The sequence below is a fragment of the Lissotriton vulgaris genome, chromosome 3_1 (genome assembly GCF_964263255.1).
Source record: "Lissotriton vulgaris chromosome 3_1, aLisVul1.2, whole genome shotgun sequence".
In the NCBI taxonomy this organism is placed as follows: domain Eukaryota; kingdom Metazoa; phylum Chordata; class Amphibia; order Caudata; family Salamandridae; genus Lissotriton; species Lissotriton vulgaris.
In genome coordinates, this window is record NC_141689.1 from 718,890,459 (window position 1) to 718,914,821 (window position 24,363).

The 24,363-nt window shown below is 44.9% G+C and overlaps 1 protein-coding gene across 1 annotated transcript in view; it reads right to left on the minus strand.

Moving 5' to 3' along the window:
* The window catches only part of MCC (MCC regulator of Wnt signaling pathway), a 1,280,822-nt gene that overhangs the window by 938,480 nt on the left and 317,979 nt on the right, over nucleotides 1-24,363 (minus strand). The window contains exon 3 of the mRNA XM_086961033.1: nucleotides 22,627-22,838. Coding sequence (XP_086817159.1) covers nucleotides 22,627-22,838 — 212 coding nt within the window. The remainder of the gene's footprint in view (nucleotides 1-22,626; nucleotides 22,839-24,363) is intronic.

Below are 24,363 nucleotides of genomic sequence, written 5' to 3' on the forward strand. Positions count from 1 at the left end.
TCTCCTATGGGCCTCCAAGCAATTGAGGTGGCTCTGGGCTATGAAAGGCCACGCCAAATGGGATATGATAGGGATATCTGAGGTTGAGGCCATATGGAGGGACCAGGAGATGATACCCTACACAGATCTCCAGGACCTATAGGGTCTCTCCTGGGGCAATACCTCAGATACCAGCACCTGCGCCACCTACTTCAGCTGTATATGGTAGCCCTGAAAGATGCCCCAGATGAAACGCCCCTGGAGAATAGAGTGCTGGGAGCCCCACTCACTAGCCATGCAGTGTCTCGACTGTACTCAACTCTACTACAGAACAGTGCCCCCATTATTTTGCCTCCCGGAGATATAGGAGGCACAGCTGGGTAGGCTGGTGGATAATGATTTAGGGGCGACCTGTAGATACTCTGAGAGGCGGCCATCTGGGCTGGTTTCCAACTGACACAACTGAAACTCTTCCATGGGGCCTATTATACCTGATCGAGACTGTTCCAAATGGGGAAGACAGAATCAGATATATGGATTGGAGGCTGTAGACAAAGGGGAACTCTTGCTCCACACAATTAGTGAATGTCCCCTCCTCCAGAATTATTGGGAGGCAATAGGTAAGGCGCTCCCAGAGGACCTGGTCTGCACAATTCAACAGACTGCCCCCCCAGCTGATAGCCCTGGACAGATGGAGTGACCAGTCTCTAGACAGATACACCCCGCTCTTTTGCAAAACAGTTCTAATTGTGGGATGTCATCAGAATGTGGGGGAGTAGCGATGTCTCGAAGGAGAGGAGTTGGGAGGCCAAGGTAGACTGGTGCATTCCAGTGGCGGTGCGTGCATTGGAAGTGTTGGGGCGTTGCCCCCCTGCCCGCACCGGCACCCGCAGCTCCCTCGGCGTACTGCTCTAGTCTGAACTGAAGTAAACTCTCAGTTTACTTCAGTTCAAAGACTCCGAGGGACAATGCCTGTCAGTCAGCATGCAGAACCGCCCACCCCCTTCAGAGTGAAGGGGGTGGGCAGTCCTGTGTAATGTTGACTGACAGGCATTGTCAGGGGCAGGCAGCAGCACAGGTGCGCATGAGTGGGGACGGAGGGCACATTTTCACCCTTCCCCACGCATGCGCACTTGTGCCTGCTCGAATGCCCATTAGAAGAGCGAAACCTCGCTCTCCTAATGGGCAGGCGGGCAGAAAGCAACCATGCCCTGTGTCAATCCTGGTGCTTCTCCAGCGCCAGGATTGGCTGAGGACGGAGGGCGGGGGTAACGGTTTCCGCTCCAGTGAGAAGGCGCCAACTTGCCAAGGTCCCAGAAAATTCGGTGCTGACCGGCGGTCAGGTAAGTTTTCTTTCTTTCACTAATTCCCCGCGCGAAGCAACTGGTTCCACTAGAGCGGAAGATGAAAAGTCTTCATAGGGAGATAAGAATTTAAAAGGACGAGAGCGGGGTTCCTTGGCTGTAGCTGTTGTCTGTGCCACTGCTATATGCCTCTTGGCTATTTGTATGGCCCCAGAAAGCTTGAAACTTTGGATTTCAGCGGACTGCAGTTTGATGAAAGATCGTGGGAGCATCTCTTTGTGTTTCTTTCTCGGTGTCCTTGAAATAATTTTGAGGATGAACGAGAACATCAAAGAATGCTTTTATCAGTTTCTTATCCTGCAGCAAGTGTAAAATAGAGAACATTAGGCCTTAGCAATGTGCTTAACGGACAGAAAAAAAACTTGTTTATGGCACAAACTGAGCAGAACCAGGGCAACCTTGAGGTTTTAAAGGAGCCTTTACTGTGGCAACATAGGAGAACGAGGGTTAAAACCAAAAAGAATGGTATGCCAAATGGAGAGTCCCATAGTTACCCTCTGGTGCTTCTGCTTCATTCTGTTTTCCTTAAATTAAGGTCTACATTTTTTTAGTGTGGAACCCCAAGGTGACATTAACCACGGCCACAGTGCAGTGGCCTATATGTACAAAAGTGCATTTTTTTGTTTTTCTTTAGCAGTGCGATTGTGTGCGTGCTTCTGTGCGTGTGCCTCCCAATGTTTTTTATGGCTGATCCGCTGACGGCAACGAAAGGCCAAATAAAACAAATGGTTTGCCTAACTGGCGACTGTTGAATTAATTGGCAATACGCGAAACAATATTTAACTCTGGCTTTCTGACTTCGAGAAGGGCACAGAACTCCTTTTCAGCGCCATTATTTCACGAGCTTGTGTTTCCTGCTGCTCGGCTGCTTTTCCCGCTGTTTGCTGTGCTTGGTCATTTGATTGCAGGTTTGGATTCATCTACGACTCCCTTGCTGAGCAGGCGGCTGTCTGATTGCCTACTCCTTGGCGTAACTGTGTTAAAATATCCTATTCCAGCTGTAACACCTGTTTTACAATAGCCTTGGTTTTGTCTGACATAATATGGAACATTTGTCATTCGTTATCAGGTGTGGGGCTTGGGCGGCTAATCTACCATCTCGTAATAAACTCCACGACCTCCGCTATAAATCTAAAAAAAAAAATGGGACTTTGTTTGCAGTTTCGTTTTGAACACTTTCAAACGTTTTGCTATCTGTGTATTGTTGGCAGTGCTGTGAAATTTGTTGTTACCAGCGTGGCAGATTTCAACTTGAGAAAAGTATGTTCTGCTCTGCTTTCTTGTGGAAATGTAAAGTCTCTTAATGACCTTGAATTTGGTTATGATAATTTTCATGGACAGCCCCTGAAACTGTTTAGGATTAAAATGTCATATGTTATGGATTTTCTGTGACTGCTGGAAACCAAGGGCTGCAGTTAGTGAAAAAACATGAAGATGTGCATGGCATGCTACATGTAGTGTTTTGATAAAGGGAAGGAAAGGGTTATGACAACCTCGCTAGATGTCCACAATAATAAGCACAGCCACTTACAATGGGCTGGTAAACATCCAAGCAATAAATGTGTATGTTATACTATTACGGTCAATGAGTAATAGGAGTTGTAGCTGGTGGTAATTTTTTTACTGCATTGTGATATACTATTCTGTAAAGAAGTGTGTGTTCAAATCTTTTCTACATTGCAGCATTGTTGGGGTGGTGTTAATGGATATGAGGATATTGTTCCAAATACTGGGTGCAGAGATGGAAAATGCCTGCTGTGCTGTCTTGTTTTTTGCTTTTTAAACTTCTTAGTTTTCAGTCTGATAGTATCCTGTAGGACCCCCGCACCCTACCCCCCAGCCCTTCCTATTTGTCGGGCTTGCATGCTTCTCTATACATCACAAACTTTTACGCCTCACCACTTCGAAATGTCACCAGCCGCCACTGGTGCATTCGCTTCGTAAAAATGGTATAAAAGTTGCATTGATCTCCTAAGAAATTTGACATGGTGTGGGGTCCCTGGAGACAGGCCAGGGGGGATATGTCCAGAGGTACAGAGGAGGACAGGGATGCAGGGCGAAACCAGATGGTATACGAGCTGGGCTGTCAACACTATATGATGGGGGCTACTGCAATGTCTGTTCTCTAGAATGAGCTGGATATATCAAGATCGGTGCCTCAAGCAAGTGATTCGGAATTTATGATATGTACGAAAAAAAGTTTTTAAAAAATCCTCAAGTTTTTCTATGCTTGTTGAGGAAGGGTGGTCATTTCCCACCAGGTTGTACAAAATCAGTAAAGAGATTCATTTAAAAAATAAAAAAAAAAGGGAGGGATACGCCCAACCAGATCAATAAATATAGTGCTCAATACTTCCTGGTATTATTGGTACCTCCGGGAAAAACCTTGGCATTCAAAGTTTAGCCCAGAGAATTTGGGAATTACCTCAGGAATGAGTACTTCCACTCCAAACTGCACAGGTTTTTCTCGAATATTAGGCCATTTTTCACTCGCACATTTCACAGGATTTTCCTGTCGGAATGTGTGTGGGGGTGGGGGTGGAGGGGGGGAATCGGTGAAGCAGCCAAATAGATATTAACGACGGACAACTAAATGTTACTCCGTTTACTGACCTCCATTTAACAGAGGACAGCAAAGGTTAGTTTTTGGTTCCGCGTCTTATGTCTGTTACATTAAAGGAACTATACTCCCTGATCCCAGCTCCTGTTGACGATCTGGCCGGCTGGTGGTACCGCTTTGAGATTACATAGCTGTAACTGCATATTTACTTAATTTTGACTCGCGCTGTGTTTATTTATTTTATTTTTGCCTGGCGCTGTGTTTATTTATTTTATTTTGCCTCGCGATGTGTTAATTTCATTCATTCCGCCTCGCGCTGCATTTCTTTATTTAATTCAGCCTCGCGCTGTGTGTGTTTAATTAATCTAGCCTTTAGCCCCCGGTGCCCTGTGACCCTCCATCTTGTTGTGTGTCCCCTGGCCCACCCCTCCTCCCTGCTACCGCCTCCCAGCTGCTGACCCTCCCACCCACGATCAGAGTGCTCCCTACCTGCATTTATTTCACTAATTCCGCCTCGCGCTGCATTTCTTTATTTCATTCAGCCTCGCGCTGTGTGTGTTTAATTATTTTAGCCTCTAGCCCCCGGTGCCCTGTGACCCTCCATCTTGTTGTGTGTCCCCTGGCCCGCCCCTCCTCCCTGCTACCGCCTCCCAGCTGCTGACCCTCCCACGCTCCGCCCCCTCCACCATCCATTTATGGCCAATGCCTCCACGCGCAGCGTCCACGCGCTACGGACACGCCGAAGGTGCGCCAAAGGTAAGCCCGTCTACGCCCGTCCGCGCCTGGACCGCGCCCAGCGCCACACCCCCTGCCCCTCGCGCTGCCCAGCCCTCCCGCATTACCTACGATGCCGCCACCCTCCTAGCCCTTAACCCCGGTCGCGCCCCCAACTGCGTCCAAGCCGCTCCTGGACGCACCCATGGACCGTTCTCCTGCTTCTCCTGCAAATTTAGCGGCACCGACAACATCTCCGCTTCGACCACACCACAGATTCCCGACCCCAACCACCTACAATGCATCCTTCTCAACACCCGATCAGTCCACAGGCACGCCATTGACCTTTGGAACCTACTAGACAACATCTCTCCTGACGTCGCCTTCCTAACGGAAACATGGATGAACGCCTCCTCCGCCCCTGACATCGCCATCGCTATCCCTGATGAATATAAGATCACACGCAAGGACCGCACCGACCATACAGGAGGAGGAATCGCTATCGTCCATAAGAAATCAATCCGCATCTCAACCAGCTCTGACGCAAACCTCGCCAACTCCGAACACCTTCACTTCCAGATCCACATCGACCCCAATACAACTCTCAGAGGCACCCTCCTCTACAGACCACCAGGACCCCGCGCAAAATTCAGTGAAGACATCACGGACTTCATCACCCCACACGCGCTCCCCTCCAAAGACTACATCCTTCTGGGAGACCTCAACTTCCACCTTGAAAAGATCAACGACCGCAACACCGCCACCCTCTTAGACAACCTCGCCAACCTCGGACTTAAACAACTGGTCACTTCCCCCACCCACATCGCAGGTCACACACTCGACCCCATCTTCACCTCCAGCAACCATGTCTCCTTCAGCCACACTACGGATCTCCTCTGGACTGACCACAGCTGCGTTCACTTCACCTACAACAAGCCGAAACCCATCATCCACCTCCAACCAACTCTACAAAGAAACTGGAACAAAATCACCACGGATCAGATCTCCACATCGCTCCTTCGAACCTCCCCAGCCCTCTCTTCTAACGCCAACGAAGCCGCCTCCAACCTCACCCTTTGGCTATCCAACACCGCCGACACCTTAGCACCACTGAAAAAACGTCAACACAAACTTGGCAACAAGAAGGCCTCATGGTTCAACGATGATCTCAAGAAGTCCAAGAAACTGTGCCGCTCCCTTGAAAAGGCCTGGAAAAAAGACCCATCCACCAGCAACAAGGACGCCTTCAAAAGCGCCACCCGTACACACCACCAACTGATCCGAAAAGCCAAGAAAACAGCATTCAAGGATCGACTTGACAACAACGCCCACAACAGCAAGGAACTTTTCAACATCGTCAAGGAATTTTCCAACCCCTCGGCCAACTCCAACGACATCACCCCCTCTCAAACCCTCTGCGACTCCCTAGCCTCTTTTTTCCACAACAAGATTGCTGACATCCACAACAGCTTTGACAACCAACCCGGAAGCCAACCCACCCTACCATCTGCTAACCATCTTCCCCCCGTAAACACCCTTAACGACTGGAACCCTATCTCCACTGAGGACACCATCCGCCTGATGAATTCCATCCACTCTGGATCCCCCACAGACCCATGCCCTCACCACATCTTCAACAAAGCAGACTCCATCATAGCTCCGCACCTCCGAGACGTCATCAACTGCTCCTTCAACTCCGCTACCTTCCCAGAAGACTGGAAACATGCTGAACTCACCGCCCTTCTGAAAAAACCAACAGCAGACCCCACCGAACTCAAAAACTACCGCCCCATCTCACTTCTTCCATTCCCGGCCAAAGTCATCGAGAAAGCCGTCAACAACCAGCTCGCCGCCTTCCTCGAAGCCAACAAATCACTCGACCCCTCACAATCTGGCTTCCGAGCCAAACACAGCACTGAGACCGCCCTCATCGCAGCAACAGACGACATTCGAACTCTACTGGACAATGGAGACACTGTCGCCCTCATCCTCCTCGACCTCTCTGCAGCCTTCGACACAGTCTGCCACAGCACCCTTTTACAACGCCTCAGAAACATCGGAATCCAAGGAAAAGCACTGGAATGGATCACCTCGTTCCTAACCGGAAGAACCCAGAGAGTCCGCCTCCCACCATACAAGTCCGAGGCCTCTGAAATCATCTGCGGCGTACCACAAGGATCCTCACTCAGTCCCACCCTCTTCAACGTATACATGAGCCCCCTCGCGGCCATCGCCCGCCAACACAACCTCAACATCATCTCTTACGCGGACGACACTCAACTGATCCTTTCTCTCACCAAGGACCCCAGCACCGCCAAAACTAACCTACACGAAGGAATGAAAGAAGTCGCCGAATGGATGAAACAAAGCCGTCTGAAACTGAACTCAGACAAAACAGAAGTCCTCATCTTAGGCACATCCCCCTCTGCATGGGACGACTCCTGGTGGCCGGAAGCCCTTGGAAAAGCACCCATCCCGACAGACCACGCACGGAACCTTGGCGTCATCCTGGATTCTTCACTCTCAATGAACAGACAAGTCAGCGCCGTATCCTCTTCCTGCTTTAACATTCTTCGCATGCTCAGAAAAACATTTCGCTGGATCCCCTCCGAAACAAGGAAAACAGTCACCCACGCTCTAGTCACGAGCCGACTGGACTACGGAAACACCCTCTACGCAGGTACCACCGCTAAACTCCAGAAGAAACTACAACGTATCCAAAACGCCTCAGCCAGGCTCATATTAGACATCCCACGCAACGAACATATCTCTGGTCACCTTAAAGACCTCCACTGGCTACCCGTCAATAAGAGGATCACTTTCCGACTGCTTACCCACGCACACAAATCACTCTACGACATCGGACCAGATTGCCTCAACTCTCGACTGTCCTTCTACACCCCCTCCCGCCAACTTCGCTCTTCCAGCCAAGCCTTCGCCAATGTACCTCGCATCAACAAGACCACCATGGGAGGCAGATCCTTTTCATACCTGGCTGCCAAAACATGGAACTTACTCCCCGCCTACCTTCGCCTCACCCAGAATCACCTAGCGTTCAGAAAGCAGCTTAAAACGTGGATATTTGACAAATAATCCTCCTCCCCTTCCTAAGCGCCTTGAAACCCTCTGGGTATGTAGTGCGCTATACAAATTTTATGACTTGACTTGACTTGACCATGTCTTAAAATAAGATATCATGTTTCCACAATTTAATAACCGAACTGAAGAGGACGGGATTTACCCCCCCCCCCCCCCCCCCCCGCCCCCCCCAGCTCACACACGAATACGAGCAGGGAAAAACGTTTTAAATTCAATTAGAATTTAAATCGTCTTTCCATGGGTTTGGGTTTGCTAGTCCAGAAGGCAGAGATGTACTCTACACACAGGAGGAATTCTATGATTGTATTAAATTACATTCTTTGAGTTACAATTCACTTTCTGCCTTCAAAGAACTTCACGCTTATCGACAAACGAACGAGGAACCGAGGGGCATATTATCAAGGGGGTTTATCTCCGCTTTTTTGGCTTTAAAAGCCAAGAAAGCGGAGATAAAATTATCTCCCTATTACCAAGCTGTCGCTAACACCAGTTAGTGACAGCTAATAGGAGATAGCGACCATCTTGGGCCCCGCTTTGCATGTCAGTGATATTTATCACTAATGACATGCAAAGTGGGCGTGCCAAGATGTTAGCGACTGGAAACAGTCCCTAACATCGCTATCTCCTATTACCAACTTTTGGAGATATTCACGCTAAGCGCGAATATCTCCAAAAGCTAACACCTGCCCTGAGCAGTTGTTAGCCATGTTATCCAATGGGAGGTGGATAACATGGCTAAGAGCATTTGCTCGATAATGCATGAATATCGCTGACTTTTCAGCGATATTCATGCATTGCGGCCGTTTTTTATCGCATTTGCGATTAACCTTGCTAATAGCAAGGTTTATCTGCGATAAAAATCGCCGATGTGCGGCGATAATGTTTGTCTCTAAACAAGTTAGAGACATAAATTATCGCTAGTTGTTGGTAATATGCCCCCGAGAGTATAGGGCATTTGTGGCAAAGATGAGAAAGAATGTTTTCTGCTTGATCAAGTGTCGACAATAAGTTTATAATAACTATTTCGTAACTTTTACATGAAATGACCATGTTTTTACCCTCGCTCACAGATTTGTAAAATACATAAATACACAATTAAATAAATAAATAAACAAACATGTTTTTCCTAGGAGCTCTTCTGCAACGAGGAGCGGTAGGGTTGCCAAATACTAAGGCTGCCTAGTACTGATTGCACCTCATTCCCCTTTTCGCCACCACCATACACTTCCTGTCTCTTTAGCCCACTCCTGCGGGTTCTTTTTTACCTATTTCTACCTCTATCATTGTTTTTCTATCTCTCTCTTCCTTCTTCTATCTCTTTTCTGCCTTTCACTCTCTTGCTCAGGTTTAAAGTCTAATGATAAAAATAAGTCTTTGGCCCAGAAATAAGTGCTGGTGTCCACCTCCTACAACCACCTGCGCAAATTGAACACAATGTTATTATTTTCAACAGCTCCTTATGGCTAGAGGCAAAGACGTTCAGAAAGGGTCATTTTCTTTTGTGTCTAACCATCCATTATATACAGGTTTCAGCCTGGCTACTTGTTTGCAACTATGTCCTTCATCAGCTAACCTCCATAAAAAAATTGCATGAGACAATGATTAATTATTACAGTAATTACTCATCAGCCTGATTTATAAGTCAGAAATATTCTTGATATATCACTACCATTTCCCACTTCCTATATTTCTAAATTCAAGATTCAGACACCCCACAGACTCCACCAGCAAAAATGAAACATCACCACCATAGAACCAGAGACTATTTTGAGATGCTTGAAGGTATGTTTGTGCACTAAGATGTTTTTCTAAGCATAGGTTCAAATTGACTAATTAATGCTCATTCAGAAGAATGCTACGTGGCATCGGTGTCCATTATTTTTTTTCTTACATTAGGCACGTGCTAGACCATGCCTACTCCCCTAAAACATCACACTTCAAACCAAGAAGAAATTAACATGTAACAACGACATTTCTGTAAAAGAATCATATGGTTATGTGTGCACCCTCTCTATTGTGAAGTCAAAAGAAAACCATACACTTGATCTGTGGTTTTTTATCAAGTACTATTTTTAAATATATGTTTTTAATTTTAATGATTTCACAAAACATCAAGTAGTGCACTGTGCCAAAGATACAACAAGTTAGTATGAGCAACACAGCTACCAAGCACAGAAACCCACATTGTTCCTAGGTCAGCATGCAAAGTCTCTTGGTGTCTCAACACTTTCCTCGGGATCATGATTAACATCATTCATTCTTCCTGCACCTCCAGCCCACTTTTACCATCATTGCTGGAGTGCTGTTCCTGTGGTAGACAGTCAATTCCAGGATTCGCCTCACTCTCCCATTTGAGCCTACAGAATTCCCTCCATCTGCCTGCATCTTTCTGAAATTCCTGGGACAGCCACTCGTCTTGTCGACCACTGTTTCAGCTTCCATTCATGTCTGCAAGCCACATTGCGTTAGTGGAAGCTGTCTGGGAGCCCCATATTTTGCAATGTCTTGTGTCACCAGCACAAACCCCAATGTGCTAAATAGCAGCTTCGCTCTTGGCAATTCAATGTCCTTTGGTACTGCCGACAATTCAGCTGTTGTCTTCACTGGCGTAATGAAAAGTGAGGGAGCCTCCCTTCACAGTACTTAGGGGGGCCCCCTCTAGGCTCAATCAGGAGCTCTTCCTGCCTGAGTTCAGTGCTGAGGGGGCCCCTTGGAGCTAGGGGCCCCCCGCACCGCATGGGCTGCGGAGGCCTGTGTTACGCCCCTGGTTGTCTTCCTGCAATATCCTTGTATTTTAGCACACTCTCATATTGTGTGGAAAAAGGATTTCACTGCAACACTGCACTTTCCACATGGTGGAGATTGAGCTCTAGTACAGCTTACTCCTATGATAGTACACTATGGGGCTCATTACGATGTTGTGTGGAAAGCCTCCACCCAACACTGCCTCGGATTCAGGATGGACCGAATTGCGGTTGGTGGTTCCAACCGCTGGATTACGATGCGGCCAAGCATTGTTCGGTCGGATTCCCATTGTTTTCCTATGAGAGCTCGTGTTACATCCGAGCACCATAAAATGTCAAAATTAACTGACAGAATGCACACCATCATTCTTTGCAATGTTTATGTTTGCTGAGGCTGTTTCACTATGGAGCATAGGTTGAGGAGTTTGCAGGTACACATTGAGGTTCTTGTTCATGGGCAGTTAGGTACTTTGTAGAATGTGGGCACACAGGGTGATGTGATGAATAATTTTTTGAATGGCGGATGGGTGAAAGGTTTGGGGTATTTTTATGTTTGTGGGTAAAGGGTGATGAACACGTGGTAATTAAGAGTTTCGTTTTAAAATGCGCTACATGAATGTCATATTAATAGATGTGAAATGTGATTGTGGTACATTAGGTGAAATGGAGCAAAATATCAAATGGTTTTTAATTTTGTAATTACCCCTGACGAAGGGCCATTGAGCCTGAAATGCATTAGGTTTATGCGAAGATAATTATTCAGGATGAACAAAGTATTCCCCACGTGCTTGAGATAAAGGCCTGGACAGGCGGATGGGTGAATGGTTTGGGGTATTTTTAGTGTTTGTGAGTAAAGAGTGGTGAACACATGGGCAATTAAGAGTTTCATTTTAAAATGCGCTACATGAATGTCTTGTATTAATAGATGTGAAATGTGATTGTGTTCCTACACGGATGACACCCAAGTAGTGGTGTCAATCTCTAACAACGTAGATGAAACAGCTGGCAGGTTTAGTAACTGCATAGAACAAGTCAACCAGTGGATGCAACTAAACTGTCTAAAACTAAACAGTGATAAAACCAAGGTCATGATACTGGGGCGGAGCCCAACATCTGGTTGCACAAATGGTGACCTGACAGTTTGGGCAAATGCCCGTCCCCGGTGGACAAAGTCAGGAATTTGGGCTTTGTATTTGATATCAAACTAACATTTCAAGCCCAGATAAACAAACTATCCTCCTCTGTGGTACATTTTGAAGCTGATAAAAAGACTCCTGCCATTCATTCCCGGAGAAACCTGTAAAACACTGGTAACCGTGCTGGCTTTGTCCAGGCTGGACTACGGGAATGCTCTGTATGCTGGGTTACAAACTCAACTCCTGTCAAAACCTCAGCGCCTACAAAATGCAGCAGCTAGGTTACTTCTGTACATCCCCAGGTCCGAGCCGGTGGCCCACGGATTAAGAAGCCTCCATTGACTACCGATGGAGAAAAGGATACGGTTCAAGACAGCTTGCCTAGCATATAGGGCTATTCCGGGGGTAGGTTCCCAATTTCTAAAAACGAACTTGAAACAGTATGAACCTCCAAGGAAACTTAGATCAAGGGATGCAAAGCTTATTAAGACTCCCAGATTTAAGCAACTGAGTTGGGGGGTGGGGGGAAGCTTTTTACTGACTTGGAACCAACTACCAATCTCAATAAAAAATAGTCCTTTGCTGCTACTATTCAGAAAGGCAGTAAAAACCTGGCTCTTCTCAGCATGGCTTAAATTCCATCTCAGGCAGCCCCAGACTTAGTGCACTTAACGCAGCGCCAAGACACCCCAGGGCATTCGTGCGCTCTATAAATTTATAAATCAAATCATCAAATCATTAAGTGAAATGGAGCAAAATGACAAATGGTGGTTTTTAGGTCTCGCGACCTATCGATGTGCGCAAGCGCATCGAGCGGAGCGAGAATTCATGTGGCGAAAACATCTTCAAACCAAAGGGCTTTCAGCCCCGCGGTTTTCATGCTGTTCACGTGAACCACGTGATAACATGCACGCACATTCAGGGCCAGCCAGCCCAGCACATCAAAGGGCTTCTCCTCCCCTAATTATTCGGCCGGCCGTACTTTCAGTTTCCCGGAACGGCTTCTCCTCACCTAATTAGGGGAGGAGAAGCCCTTTGATGTGCTTCACACCAATGCACCTCACAGTCATTCCTCTTGTTTGTATTTGCTTCCAGACTCCACGATCTGCTCATGTGCACAAGACGCTTTACACATTACACTCATCTGCCTGAAGTGGGAGTTTTAAACAAGCAAAGCTGGTCCTTCTGTACTTGCAGTTTCACTTCTAATGTGTGTTGTTATTTATCATGATTTTTAGCTGAGGTGTATCACGCTGGTTCATGAGTTTGATCTTTTCATACTGTGAAATGTTTTCTAAGTTGTTTTTGATTGTCTTACCGCTGGAGGTCTCCCTGTGCTACATTTAGCCTCTGACACATGCAACGCCACTCAACCATGCAACGCCACTCAACCATGCAACGCCACTCAACCATGCAACGCCACTCAACCATGCAACGCCACTCAACCATGCAACGCCACTCACACATGCAACGCCACTCACACATGCAACGCCACTCAACCACGCAACGCCACTCAACCATGCAACGCCACTCAACCACGCAACGCCACTCAACCACGCAACGCCACTCACACACGCAACGCCACTCACACACGCAATGCCACTCACACACGCAACGCCACTCACACACGCAACGCCACTCAACCGCGCAACGCCACTCAACCACGCAACGCCACTCAACTACGCAACGCCACTCAACTACGCAACGCCACTCAACTAAGCAACGCAACGCAACTACGCAACGCCATGCAACTACGCAACGCCACGCAACTACGCAACGCCACGCAACTACGCAACGCCACTCAACTACGCAACGCCACTCAACTACGCAACGCCACTCAACTACGCAACGCCACTCAACTACGCAACGCCACTCACACACGCAACGCCACTCAACTACGCAACGGCACTCAACTACGCAACGCCACTCAACTACGCGATGCCACTCAACCACACAACGCCACTCAACTACGCAACGCCACTCAACCACGCAACGCCACTCAACTATGCAACGCCAACCAACCACGCAACGCCACTCAACCACGCAACGCCACTCAACCACGCAACGCCACTCAACCACGCAACGCCACTCACCTACGCAACGCCACTCACCTAGGCAACGCCACTCACCTACGCAACGCCACTCACCTACGCAACACCACTCAACTACGCAACGCCACTCACCTAGGCAACGCCACTCACCTAGGCAACGCCACTCACCTACGCAACGCCACTCACCTACGCAACGCCACTCAACTACGCAACGCCACTCAACTATGCAACGCCACTCAACTACGCAACGCCACTCAACTACGCAACGCCACTCAACTACGCAACGCCACTCAACTACGCAACGCCACTCAACTACGCAACGCCACTCAACTACGCAACGCCACTCAACTACGCAACGCCACTCACACACGCAACGCCACTCAACTATGCAACGCCACTCAACTACGCAACGCCACTCAACTACGCAACGCCACTCAACCACGCAACGCCACTCAACTATGCAACGCCAACCAACCACGCAACGCCACTCAACCAAGCAACGCCACTCAACCACGCAACGCCACTCAACCACGCAACGCCACTCACCTACGCAACGCCACTCACCTACGCAACGCCACTCACCTACGCAACGCCACTCAACTACGCAACGCCACTCAACTACGCAACGCCACTCAACTACGCAATGCCACTCAACTACGCAATGCCACTCAGCCATGCAACGCCACTTTCACACACACTGTGCAGTGCACAATAGGTCTCGCAGTAGGAAAGTTGGAGATATTGGTTTTTTAAATGACAAAGCCCTTTATGTTTTTAACATGCAAAATAAAAGGCATTGTTATTTGCAATTGTAATAGCTCCAACTTTCCTACTGCAAGACCTATTGGCAACGCCAGTGCTTGTTAATTTTGTACTTACCCCTGACAAAGAGCCATTGAACCCCAAATGCATTGGGTTTATACCGAGATGATTATTCGGGATGAATGATGTATTCCCCACATGCTTGAGAAAAAGGCCTGGACAGGCATATCTTGAGCATTTGAAGCTATGGGAATACACGGCACCTGGCATGTGGATGGAAAAAGTTATGGATAAAAAAATTGTTGGAAACATGGTAAAAAATTAAAGAAATTGGATGACCAAATAAAAAATGGATTCTGTTAATTATCGAAGGTTGATGCTGTGCGATTGGAGAAGGGGCACAAATTACTCTTTTACTTTGCTTGGATTCAAACGCACGTGCCAGTGGGGCAGAGCACGAACCGAGTCTGCACGCGGAAGATTATTTGTCATGCCTTGGGCAAACATAAACATCAAAAAGAATGATGGTGTGCATTCTGTCAGTTAATTTGGACATTTCATAAATTGCCGCCTACACAATTAAGTTTGCACCATGAACAGATGAAAGAATTGAACAGTTACAAGAATATATCACCACATAGCAGGCCGTACGTTTATCAGAGGGAGTCAACTTTGTGTTTCAAGAACCTCCAGAAAGCCAACACTGGTTGTTTAATATTCATCAAAGAACATTGTTTTATGAAGGTGAGGATCATTTCATGATAATGTTTATATAAAAATGCTTTAATGGAAAACAACAAAATGAAGAAAAGTTTTAGAACATTCCATAGCGTAGTGATGGGAGGAGGTTAAAGTGATTGATGGGATTTGTAGTTGTTGTGCAGGGATAGGTGGGTGGAATGGGTAGTTTAATTCATAGATCAGGTTTGAATGTACGTAGTGGGGAGGGGCCATGTTGGTGGATATGTAAGATCAAGTGTCAAGTGGGGAAAAAATGGTGTTTGCACTTTCACGATGGAGGAAAGCAGCTGAGGCTGGTTCCCTACGGAGCATAGGTTTAGGAGTTTGCAGGTACACATTGAGGTTCTTGTTCATGGGCAGTTAGGTACTTTGTAGAATGTGGACACACAGGGTGATGTGATATATAATTTTTTGAATGGCAGATGGGTGAAAGGTTTGGGGTATTTTTAGTGTTTGTGGGTAAAGGGTGATGAACACGTGGTAATTAAGAGTTTCATTTTAAAATGCTCTACGTGAATGTCATATTAATAGATGTGAAATGTAATTGTGGTACATTAGGTGAAATGGAGCATAATAAAAAATGTTTTTTAATTTTGTAATTACCCCCGACGAAGGGCCATTGAGCCTGAAATGCATTGGGTTTATGCGAAGATGATTATTCAGGATGAACAAAGTATTCCCCACGTGCTTGAGATAAAGGCCTGGACAGGCATATGTTGAGCATTTGAAGCTTTGGGAAAACATGGCGCCTGGCAAGTGGATGGAGAAAGTTATGGATAAATCATTTGTTGGGAGCAAGGTAAAAAAATTAAAGAAATTGGATGACCAAATTGAAAATGGATTCTGTTGAGTATCGAAGGTTGTTGCTGTGCGATTGGGGAAAAGGGCACATATTGCTGCTTTACTTTGCTTGGATACACCTGAGAACCAATATCACCCCCAACATCCAGAATGTGTTCATGGAAGGCATGAAAAAGATTACCTCCTGGATGCGGAATAATTTCCTGCAGTTAAACGCAGGAAAAACGTAAATCAAGCTCTTTAAGGATGCTATTACTAGGTGGTCTCCCAGATGGTGGCCAGAAGAACTGGGTTTAGCTCCCACACCAAAGACAGTTGTCAAAAACTTAGGGGTTTTAGTAAACAGAGATCTCAACTTGGAAGATCATATAGCAACTATTAAAAGATCCTGTTTCTAGGCGCTGAGCTTGCTTCGAAAGATTTTCAATTTTCTTCCAATAAGAACACGAAAAACACTAATCCATGCTTTAGTTCTCAGCCGCTTGAATTATAGCAATGCTCTGTTAATTTCTGCCAAGGACTCTGACCTACAAAGTTTGCAGGTAGTGCAGAACACTGCGGCAAGTCTGGTGACCAGTGCTCCCTATCGTGCCCCATCGCTTCCCTTACTACACAACTTACACTGGCTTCCTATTTGGAAGAGAATTCATTTTAAAGTGTGCTGCCTTGTGACCAAAGGCCTTAATCATATGGGCCCTACATATTTGGCTGAAAAACTAGTCAAATATACCCCATCTCGCACACTCCGCTCTGAGGGAAAAGGCCTACTCGTCGTTCCTCCAATTAAGCAAACCAGATTAGGAGGAAAATCATTCTCCTACATAGCCCCATGCTATGGAATCAATTGCCTCTGGAACTTCGCCTAAATACCAACTATCTGGCATTCAGGAAAAAGCTTAAGACTCAGCTTTTTTAGTATTGTATGCTCCCACTATGTTGTACCGCTTGTTGTCCTTAGCACGGAGATACCCCATTTGGGGTGAGTCAGGCGCTTTATAAATGCTATAAATAAATAAAATAAAAAACCAGCCACAACACAGGCTCCTATAGGGAAATGGTGTGTGTGTGTAAAACCCTGTCACAGGCACCACATGGTGCCTTCCACACAATGCAGGGTTTTACAGGGGGGTACCTTAGGTACCCTCTCGACCACCAACAGTAGTCCGCTGAAGCTAGTGGGCCCTGCCAGGGACACCTAAGCTCACTTTCTGACAGCCTTTTGATGTCAGAAAGGCCAGCGCGTAAAGTCTGTTGGCACCCGACGTCATATTCCCAACGGCGGAAACGATGTCATAGGGGGTTAGGGTGCGGCTCCGACCAACAGGAATACTCCGCGAGTCGTTCGGAACGGAGTCGGAATGACTGGCTATTCACGTTCCAACCGCGATTATTGTAATTGGGCGGTCAGACTGTAAACCGATACCTCTGAGGTGGCCCAAGTCAAATACCCATTTGACCATAAGTTTTTTTTAAGGTATTAGTTTATTTTTCATGAGTGCATGGTACATGTGTGAGGCGGCTTTACTGATCAGTTTCTCCAACAGTATTCTATTTTCCACTGGCCAACTGTCATTATTAAGCAATTTCAATCTAGAACTGTGGCAGAAATATGGCACACATCAGGCTTAGTTACGTAAGTGTACCAGGTACTTCCAAAGTTATAGTAGCTTGTGGTGAACAGGAGCCCATGTTGTCATCCTCCAGTAAGCACTGCAGTTCAGAAAAATACATGCACCCTGAATCTTGGAGCAGAAGAATATGTTTTTAGTGCTTAAAGGGGATGTTAGGGGATGTCAGAGGGAAATAATTGCAACAGACAGAGAATGCCTCTAGACTGCGAATGAATGGCTTGGTGTGAGCAATGGTTAGAAAGTTTGTGATCCAGCCAAACAATATCATGCAAGGTATGCTTTGGTCCCGACCAGCTACTATAACACTGTGAAATCATTGGATTTTTAGCTCCACCTAAAACAAGGGAATAATTATCATACCAGCAAATGTACACCTAAAACTATGCGTTGGATTCCCGGCCTGGGCAAGAACGATAGATCCTTTCACATGATGCTGTTGGGGTGCATCTGACAGAAAGCATGATAGTGGGGGGCTTCCGTACATTTTTGGTTCTACCATTCACAGTTTAGTCTCCAAAGGTTACAGAAGCAACAGCAAAGGCAAGACCTAGTGGTCTCCTTTTCCCGGCTGCTTTGTTTTGCACTACACAAACTAAGCAAGGAGCCAGCCTCACAATTATTTAGGAAGTACACCTCAAAAGAACACATTCTGTGACTTGATCCCTATGCTAAAAGGCAAATGAAATTTGCAAACACTCAATATACCCATCAAAAACTAAATAAAAGTTCTACATTGTAATCCACAGTGTGATGAATCTTCAGGTCGCTAGGCTAGTTAATTGGTGGGGTACTGAGTTGTTGAAGGGCTCATTTTTAAGGGTGTATCATTAATGTTGAGACAGGTCCTTAGAACCTATCTGCTTTGTTCTTGCATAGGGCATCGTTATCATCTCAGACTCAAATAGCGCTGAAACCTCTTAAAAGGCATCCAGAAAGGACATAATGTAAAAGTGGAATATAGTTGAATAAATTTGTTTTTTTGGGCTCATAAGGTCATCAGATCATGAAGGGCCGTTATATGTACTGCATGCTACTCGGAGGCCATCTGAAAGGATGCAACGTCTGCTTTTAACTCAACAGTGGTAAGAATTTTTTGTTGCTCAATTGAAGATATCTGTCTGGAAACTACAAGTTTAATCTATTCATTAGGTCTCTCGGTGCCACATTAAGTGAAGTTTTATGGGCTCAGTATCAGGAGAAAGAAACAAGGGGCATAGCTCCCTTCACTCCCCCGTCGCATGAACACTGTAAAATAAGCCGATCAACATTTAGCTGGTTGAATGGTGTGATAGCTCAAACTCTCTTGAAAGTTGTCTGTCAATAGGCTATGGCTGTATTGTATCTGGCACACTTTTGATAAAGAATGTGGAATAAAATAAAGTTTCATGAAGGATTCAAAGGTATGGGAACCCAAAGTTAGCCTTCACTTTTCGATTATAGGTGCTAAGTCATAACCGTAGTACTATTCTGCAGCACATGAGATTTACAGTATTGTTTTCCCCATGCCATCCATCAAAAGAGAATAGTAGTGATCTATTTTTTAACCAATAACAGATTCTACTATCGCAGCAGTTTAATGTGCAAGATGGACAGAGCAACAATGGCGGAGATTTCGAAATCCATTCATGTGGATGAGTCTAAGATACTCCTGGTGGTTATATCTGGTGTACAACAAGAATATGAGTAGCTGAAAGTATAATATTTTATAAAGATTTCTGATGGCTTGCAACCTGCTGGTGGAAACTAGCAACAGTATTTTAAATTGTATTTTTCATTTATGATAATTCACACCCCTCCACTTAAAATTCTTCCTAATCAAGGCATGATCTTTTTCAAAGTTGTTCATAAACCTGAACGCCTTCTCCATTGATTGGCATAGATACGAAATGTATGCCGAAGCTGCAGACCAACTGATGCAGAAGTTGCACATACCAAAAATGCCCTGAAGAACAAAACATTTATAGTGTTTGAAATACAGATACATAATTTAACAAAACATTCTGCTACAAAGCAATGATTGTAATCAATTAATAAATTCACCATTACAGAGTCCGCACACAACCATAAATTATTCACTAGCAGTGGTAGAAAATGTTTTTTTTAAAATTACAAAGTAAGGTAAGAGGTTTACTATGACAACTTTCAAACATTTAAAAAGGATTTTAGGGAATACTACTAGAAGTAATACTTTGAATGATAAGGTCAATACACAATTTTTTGTGGACTCCTCACAGATTTTTAATCAAAGGTATGCATTTTCAGGTACCACCACAGTTTACATCTGTGAGCTGGGAGCAGGGTGACGCATAAAAAGTGCTTGCACATCCGCTCCATTTTCTGGTTTAATATAAACAAATATATTGAATATTCATCGATGCAATTCGAAGCACTTTTTGGCATTGTGATGGGTATGAAGTGCTGCATAAATTCTAAAATATAGTACAATACAATGCTGCTCTCTTTCAAATTCTTTAAAAGACAATATCTAAAAATAAGATAATCCTGCCTTCATATTTATTTTGACCTAAAAAAGCAATATAAATGGGTGAATACGTTATTTCATATTGTAGTCTCGTGAAGGAAAGAACATTACACAAGTCACTTGCAAAATAGGATTCCAACTGAGAAATTACCTTTCTTACACCTTAACGGTCACTTTGCTGATGAGATTTTTTTTATGGGTAATAGCATTTTATTCATGAAAGTTTACAGTGTACAAAATACTGCAATGTTTGTAGATAAACACACTAAATCTCTCTTATCAGCTAATTCAATGTTATGTCTTAAGTTTTCGTGACCTTCAGTAAAGTATATAATTATACCAGCTAGAAAACATTGCTTCCTCAGGGCGAATATTGCTGCACCGTAGAAATATATGACAACTATGGGGGTAAGGAGGGAAGGTGTGCAACCAGGGCATATCATCCTCTTCAAATAACATGTACAAAGGATACACAGGGAATGTAAGAAGTAGAAAAGGAGGCAACATTTCAGGTGATATCACCTGAGGCAGTGATGTCATTAAAGGACAAAAGCCCTCACCCACCAAGAGGTGGCATGTTTCTTCAAAGAGCCCCTCCTGATATGGATAGAAAATTCCTTCAATGTGAACTGCAACCCTGAAAAACAAGGGAGCTTTTGAGCTGTAGAAACACTATCGCCATGTGGTAAAGGGGGCTTCAATGAACTGGTGTGCGATTAATATTCTCATAGTGGTCCACAGTTAGAAAATGAGAAGTGGGTTTAGCTGTGGAATGTTTGCATCTAATATTGCTATTTTGCTCCAGAATACAACTTTAATTTGCGTGTTGTCATGCCTACTCATGCCTACATATCTAAGACCACATGGTCATCTTAACAAGTAATTACCTCCACTGCTTTTGCAGTTACTAAAAATGCATAATATTCATGGTGTCTGAGACCTTTGGGTAGGTAAGGGCTTTCGTCCTTTAAGGAAATCACTCCATTCTCAGCATCCCAGACAAATTCTCGCCCATTGATGATAGAACACAGGTATGCATCATAAAAGGAGACAAAGGCATTACTGAAAAGAGTCCCCAGTGCCTGCTAGCTGTCACCTACACTGCTTGCAGTCTGATATTAAATTTCCCTTTTAACTCTGCGAGGTCTTCTAACATCACTGGATGGACATCTTCGAGTACAGAACCAGACTTCAGCATTCCCTGCAGAGAAGGAGGAGCAATGATCCTGCAGTGCCCACACGAATAAATAGGGGGCAAAAAGCTGCAGAAAAGGTAAAAGCAGTGACATGGCACAAGCAGTAACTAGAGTCTCTAGACAGCGCCTCTCATGAAAGCAAGGGTTCAGAACACATGAGATCCTCAAACAAGTATGAAAGCCAGAAGTTCACATGGTGAGGCAGATCAAGTCTCAGCATTGCGAAGGGAGAAAATGGGAAGAGCCCGTAAATAAGTGAGCAATGGGTCAGGCTTGGTGCTGTCATGGTATTTGCCTTTGCTAGTACAACAGCATCTGCAGTTTATAGTCCTCTCAGGTTTTAGCCAAAGGAAGCCGAGATGGAGAATTCAATACACACACAGCCAAAGCTAGAACTGTTGGTTTTTGTTAAAAACAATATCCACTTTATTTTAACTAAACCAATGTTCCTAGTAAGTCAAAAAATATCATGCTCAGGGAGTTTTGTGAGGTGAGAATGAAATAACGAGTCACGAGTCACTTTAAGGCATCAATTTGCACTTGAAAGTGCTCTAAAATTATACTCATGCCAGGTCTATGAAACTATCTCATAAGAACTGGTAAGCGGTTCTCAGCCAAGTGGTACTCTATTTACCTGCAGTAAATAACTTGCATTATGGATTCTTTGATCTCAACCACGTGTTTTGGCTAAAAAAAAACACATTCTCAAAAAGTAGAAAACACATTGTGGTTCTATATTCTAGGAAACACCATTGACAAAGACTTTAGCTGCTGGAAGGGGTTTCGCTAATGACTCCCTCACAGGACTACCCAGGAATGTCCTTCTGCAGGTTGCCCAGACTCAACATCAGCTTCCACTACTCCACCCCAGCCATTCATTAATTGATTAATCATTCTTTGAACACTGCTGCAAGATTTAATTTTAAATATTTTGCACCATTTTCACAACTTGTCAAATATTCTGAAACCCTCAAAACTTACTGTAATTGGAAACATTGTGCATAGAGTAAGTGAGCTAAAGCATACTGTCACAAATCAACATTTGGAAGACAGAGTACTTTATTTCCATCGTAAGTGCGCCCTCCACAGAAATACTTCCTGAGAGGCTTCCCCGAATGAGCTGTGCTTTGTTAATTAGATTCCAACAAATTAAAGTTTTCTGCAAGACTCCCCGAGGATACCACCAAAGGCTCCTTTCTAATGAAGATGCTTGCTCTGTTGTCCTCGTTTATGGATATACTGATTGTCAACATTACAGCAGTCTAATGGCTCTCCTGGGGCCATTGCTCAAAGATTTACATTTAATTGCTCACAGAGAAGAAAAATAAAATAGGATGTTACAATTACAGCAGAAAATAATACTTACAGTGTTGGCGAGCTCGAAATGGCTGCCTCCCGTGGAGTTGGTGAGACCAGAGGCCTGTGTCAGTAGTCTTTGAAGAGCTGCCTGCTGGGCCACCGTACCTCCGCCACACTCCAAGAGCTTCTGCAGAGTGGAATGACTATGGAAGTCAGGGCTTTGAAGATCTCGGACTCCGGAATCGTATTCCCAGCTTTCCCTCGCTCCAGAGAGTGCACCTGGAAAGACAGTGCGACAGAGTAAAACACAGGAGAACTAATCAACATGAAGATTAGAGGGCAGAACGTGATAGTGAAATCAGAGAAACCGAGTAGCAAAAAAAGCATCTATATAAAATGTATATCTTATCACAACTTATAAAAAATGGATATTCTTCATTTAATAAGCTGTTGAATTACAACGAGAAATAGGAAACATCTTAACACGTAGATTGTCTTTTGTCTTTTCACAATATCAGGCTGTCTCACCAATGCTTGTTCATTGTCACTGCAGCCGTGCTTTAAGGGCAAAAAGAACACATACTTCTGGTTCCTATAAAAAAATGTTTTTAAATCCTTCTAACGTAGATCATTAAGTCATAACCATTTACTAAAATCAGTGATGTGAGGTTTGCTTTCAGAAGTATCTCGTCGGAGGTGCCTAGATTTAGCATATCTCTTTTTGCTCCCTCCATTTCTCTTGCAAAGCTTAGATTGACAGAAAGTCATTGCACACCTTTTCCAGTATTGTTGCCTTGAGGTCTTTGCGATTTTCATCTACAGTTTTATAATAAATTCCAAAGAATCCATGTTTCTAATGCGTGGGAATATTTGTATAGCCTGGCACTTTCCCTTAATGTAGCCACAGTGCACATATTTTTTCAAGAGCATCTCTTCTGTAATATGATCATAAAAGCACTCTTTCCTGGTGAGAAATTCAAGATTTTAGCGAGCATATAAAATCTGCTATAAACTAGGTTCAGTCAATGTGAACTGTGAATTGGCATGTGTGTGTGGGGAGGGGGTCCTCAGAACTAGTAAGCAAATCCATGGTGGAAGCGCATAGGCGGAGCCTTACACGCTTGCACACATACATTCTCTCGCACATAATCGGACACACATTCTCACAATGAAACACAAGCTCATTTTAATGCTTTCTCTCACTCTATACATTCAAAACACCAGAACACAACTGCAGACTTTCTCTGATGAAGGCGATTTCTGTCACACTCCTATACTGGCATGCACACACTTTTACAAGCACTTGCAAATCAACGAATCGGCACACACACATCACCTCTTTTATGCCATCTATCAGACTTTCCCCGCAAACACTCACACACACACATACAATTTTAAATACTGCTTCAGTCACACCCTCCTACACTCTCACACACAATCAGTACACCCATACTCTCCCACACACTTCCTCACACTGTTTTATACTTTCTCACAGAAAGACCGAACCTTACAAACACCAGATCACTTTACACATATACACTTTTACACACAGTCTCACTCGATCTGTCAAAACTCACACACATGCACATTAACACAAATGTGCAAGAGAGGAGCCCTTTAGAATGATTCACCCGGAGAAGTGTGCCTGTTCACGAGTAACATGTGACCTGCATTTCTTCTGACAGCAGTGGCCAGCCTGGGTGCTGCCCTCACTCGGGTATCCTAGGATGGGTCGGGGCATGACCTGGGCTATGTCACTGGTTGGTGAGAAGCTAACATCTGTGCATGCTGCAGCCATATTGCC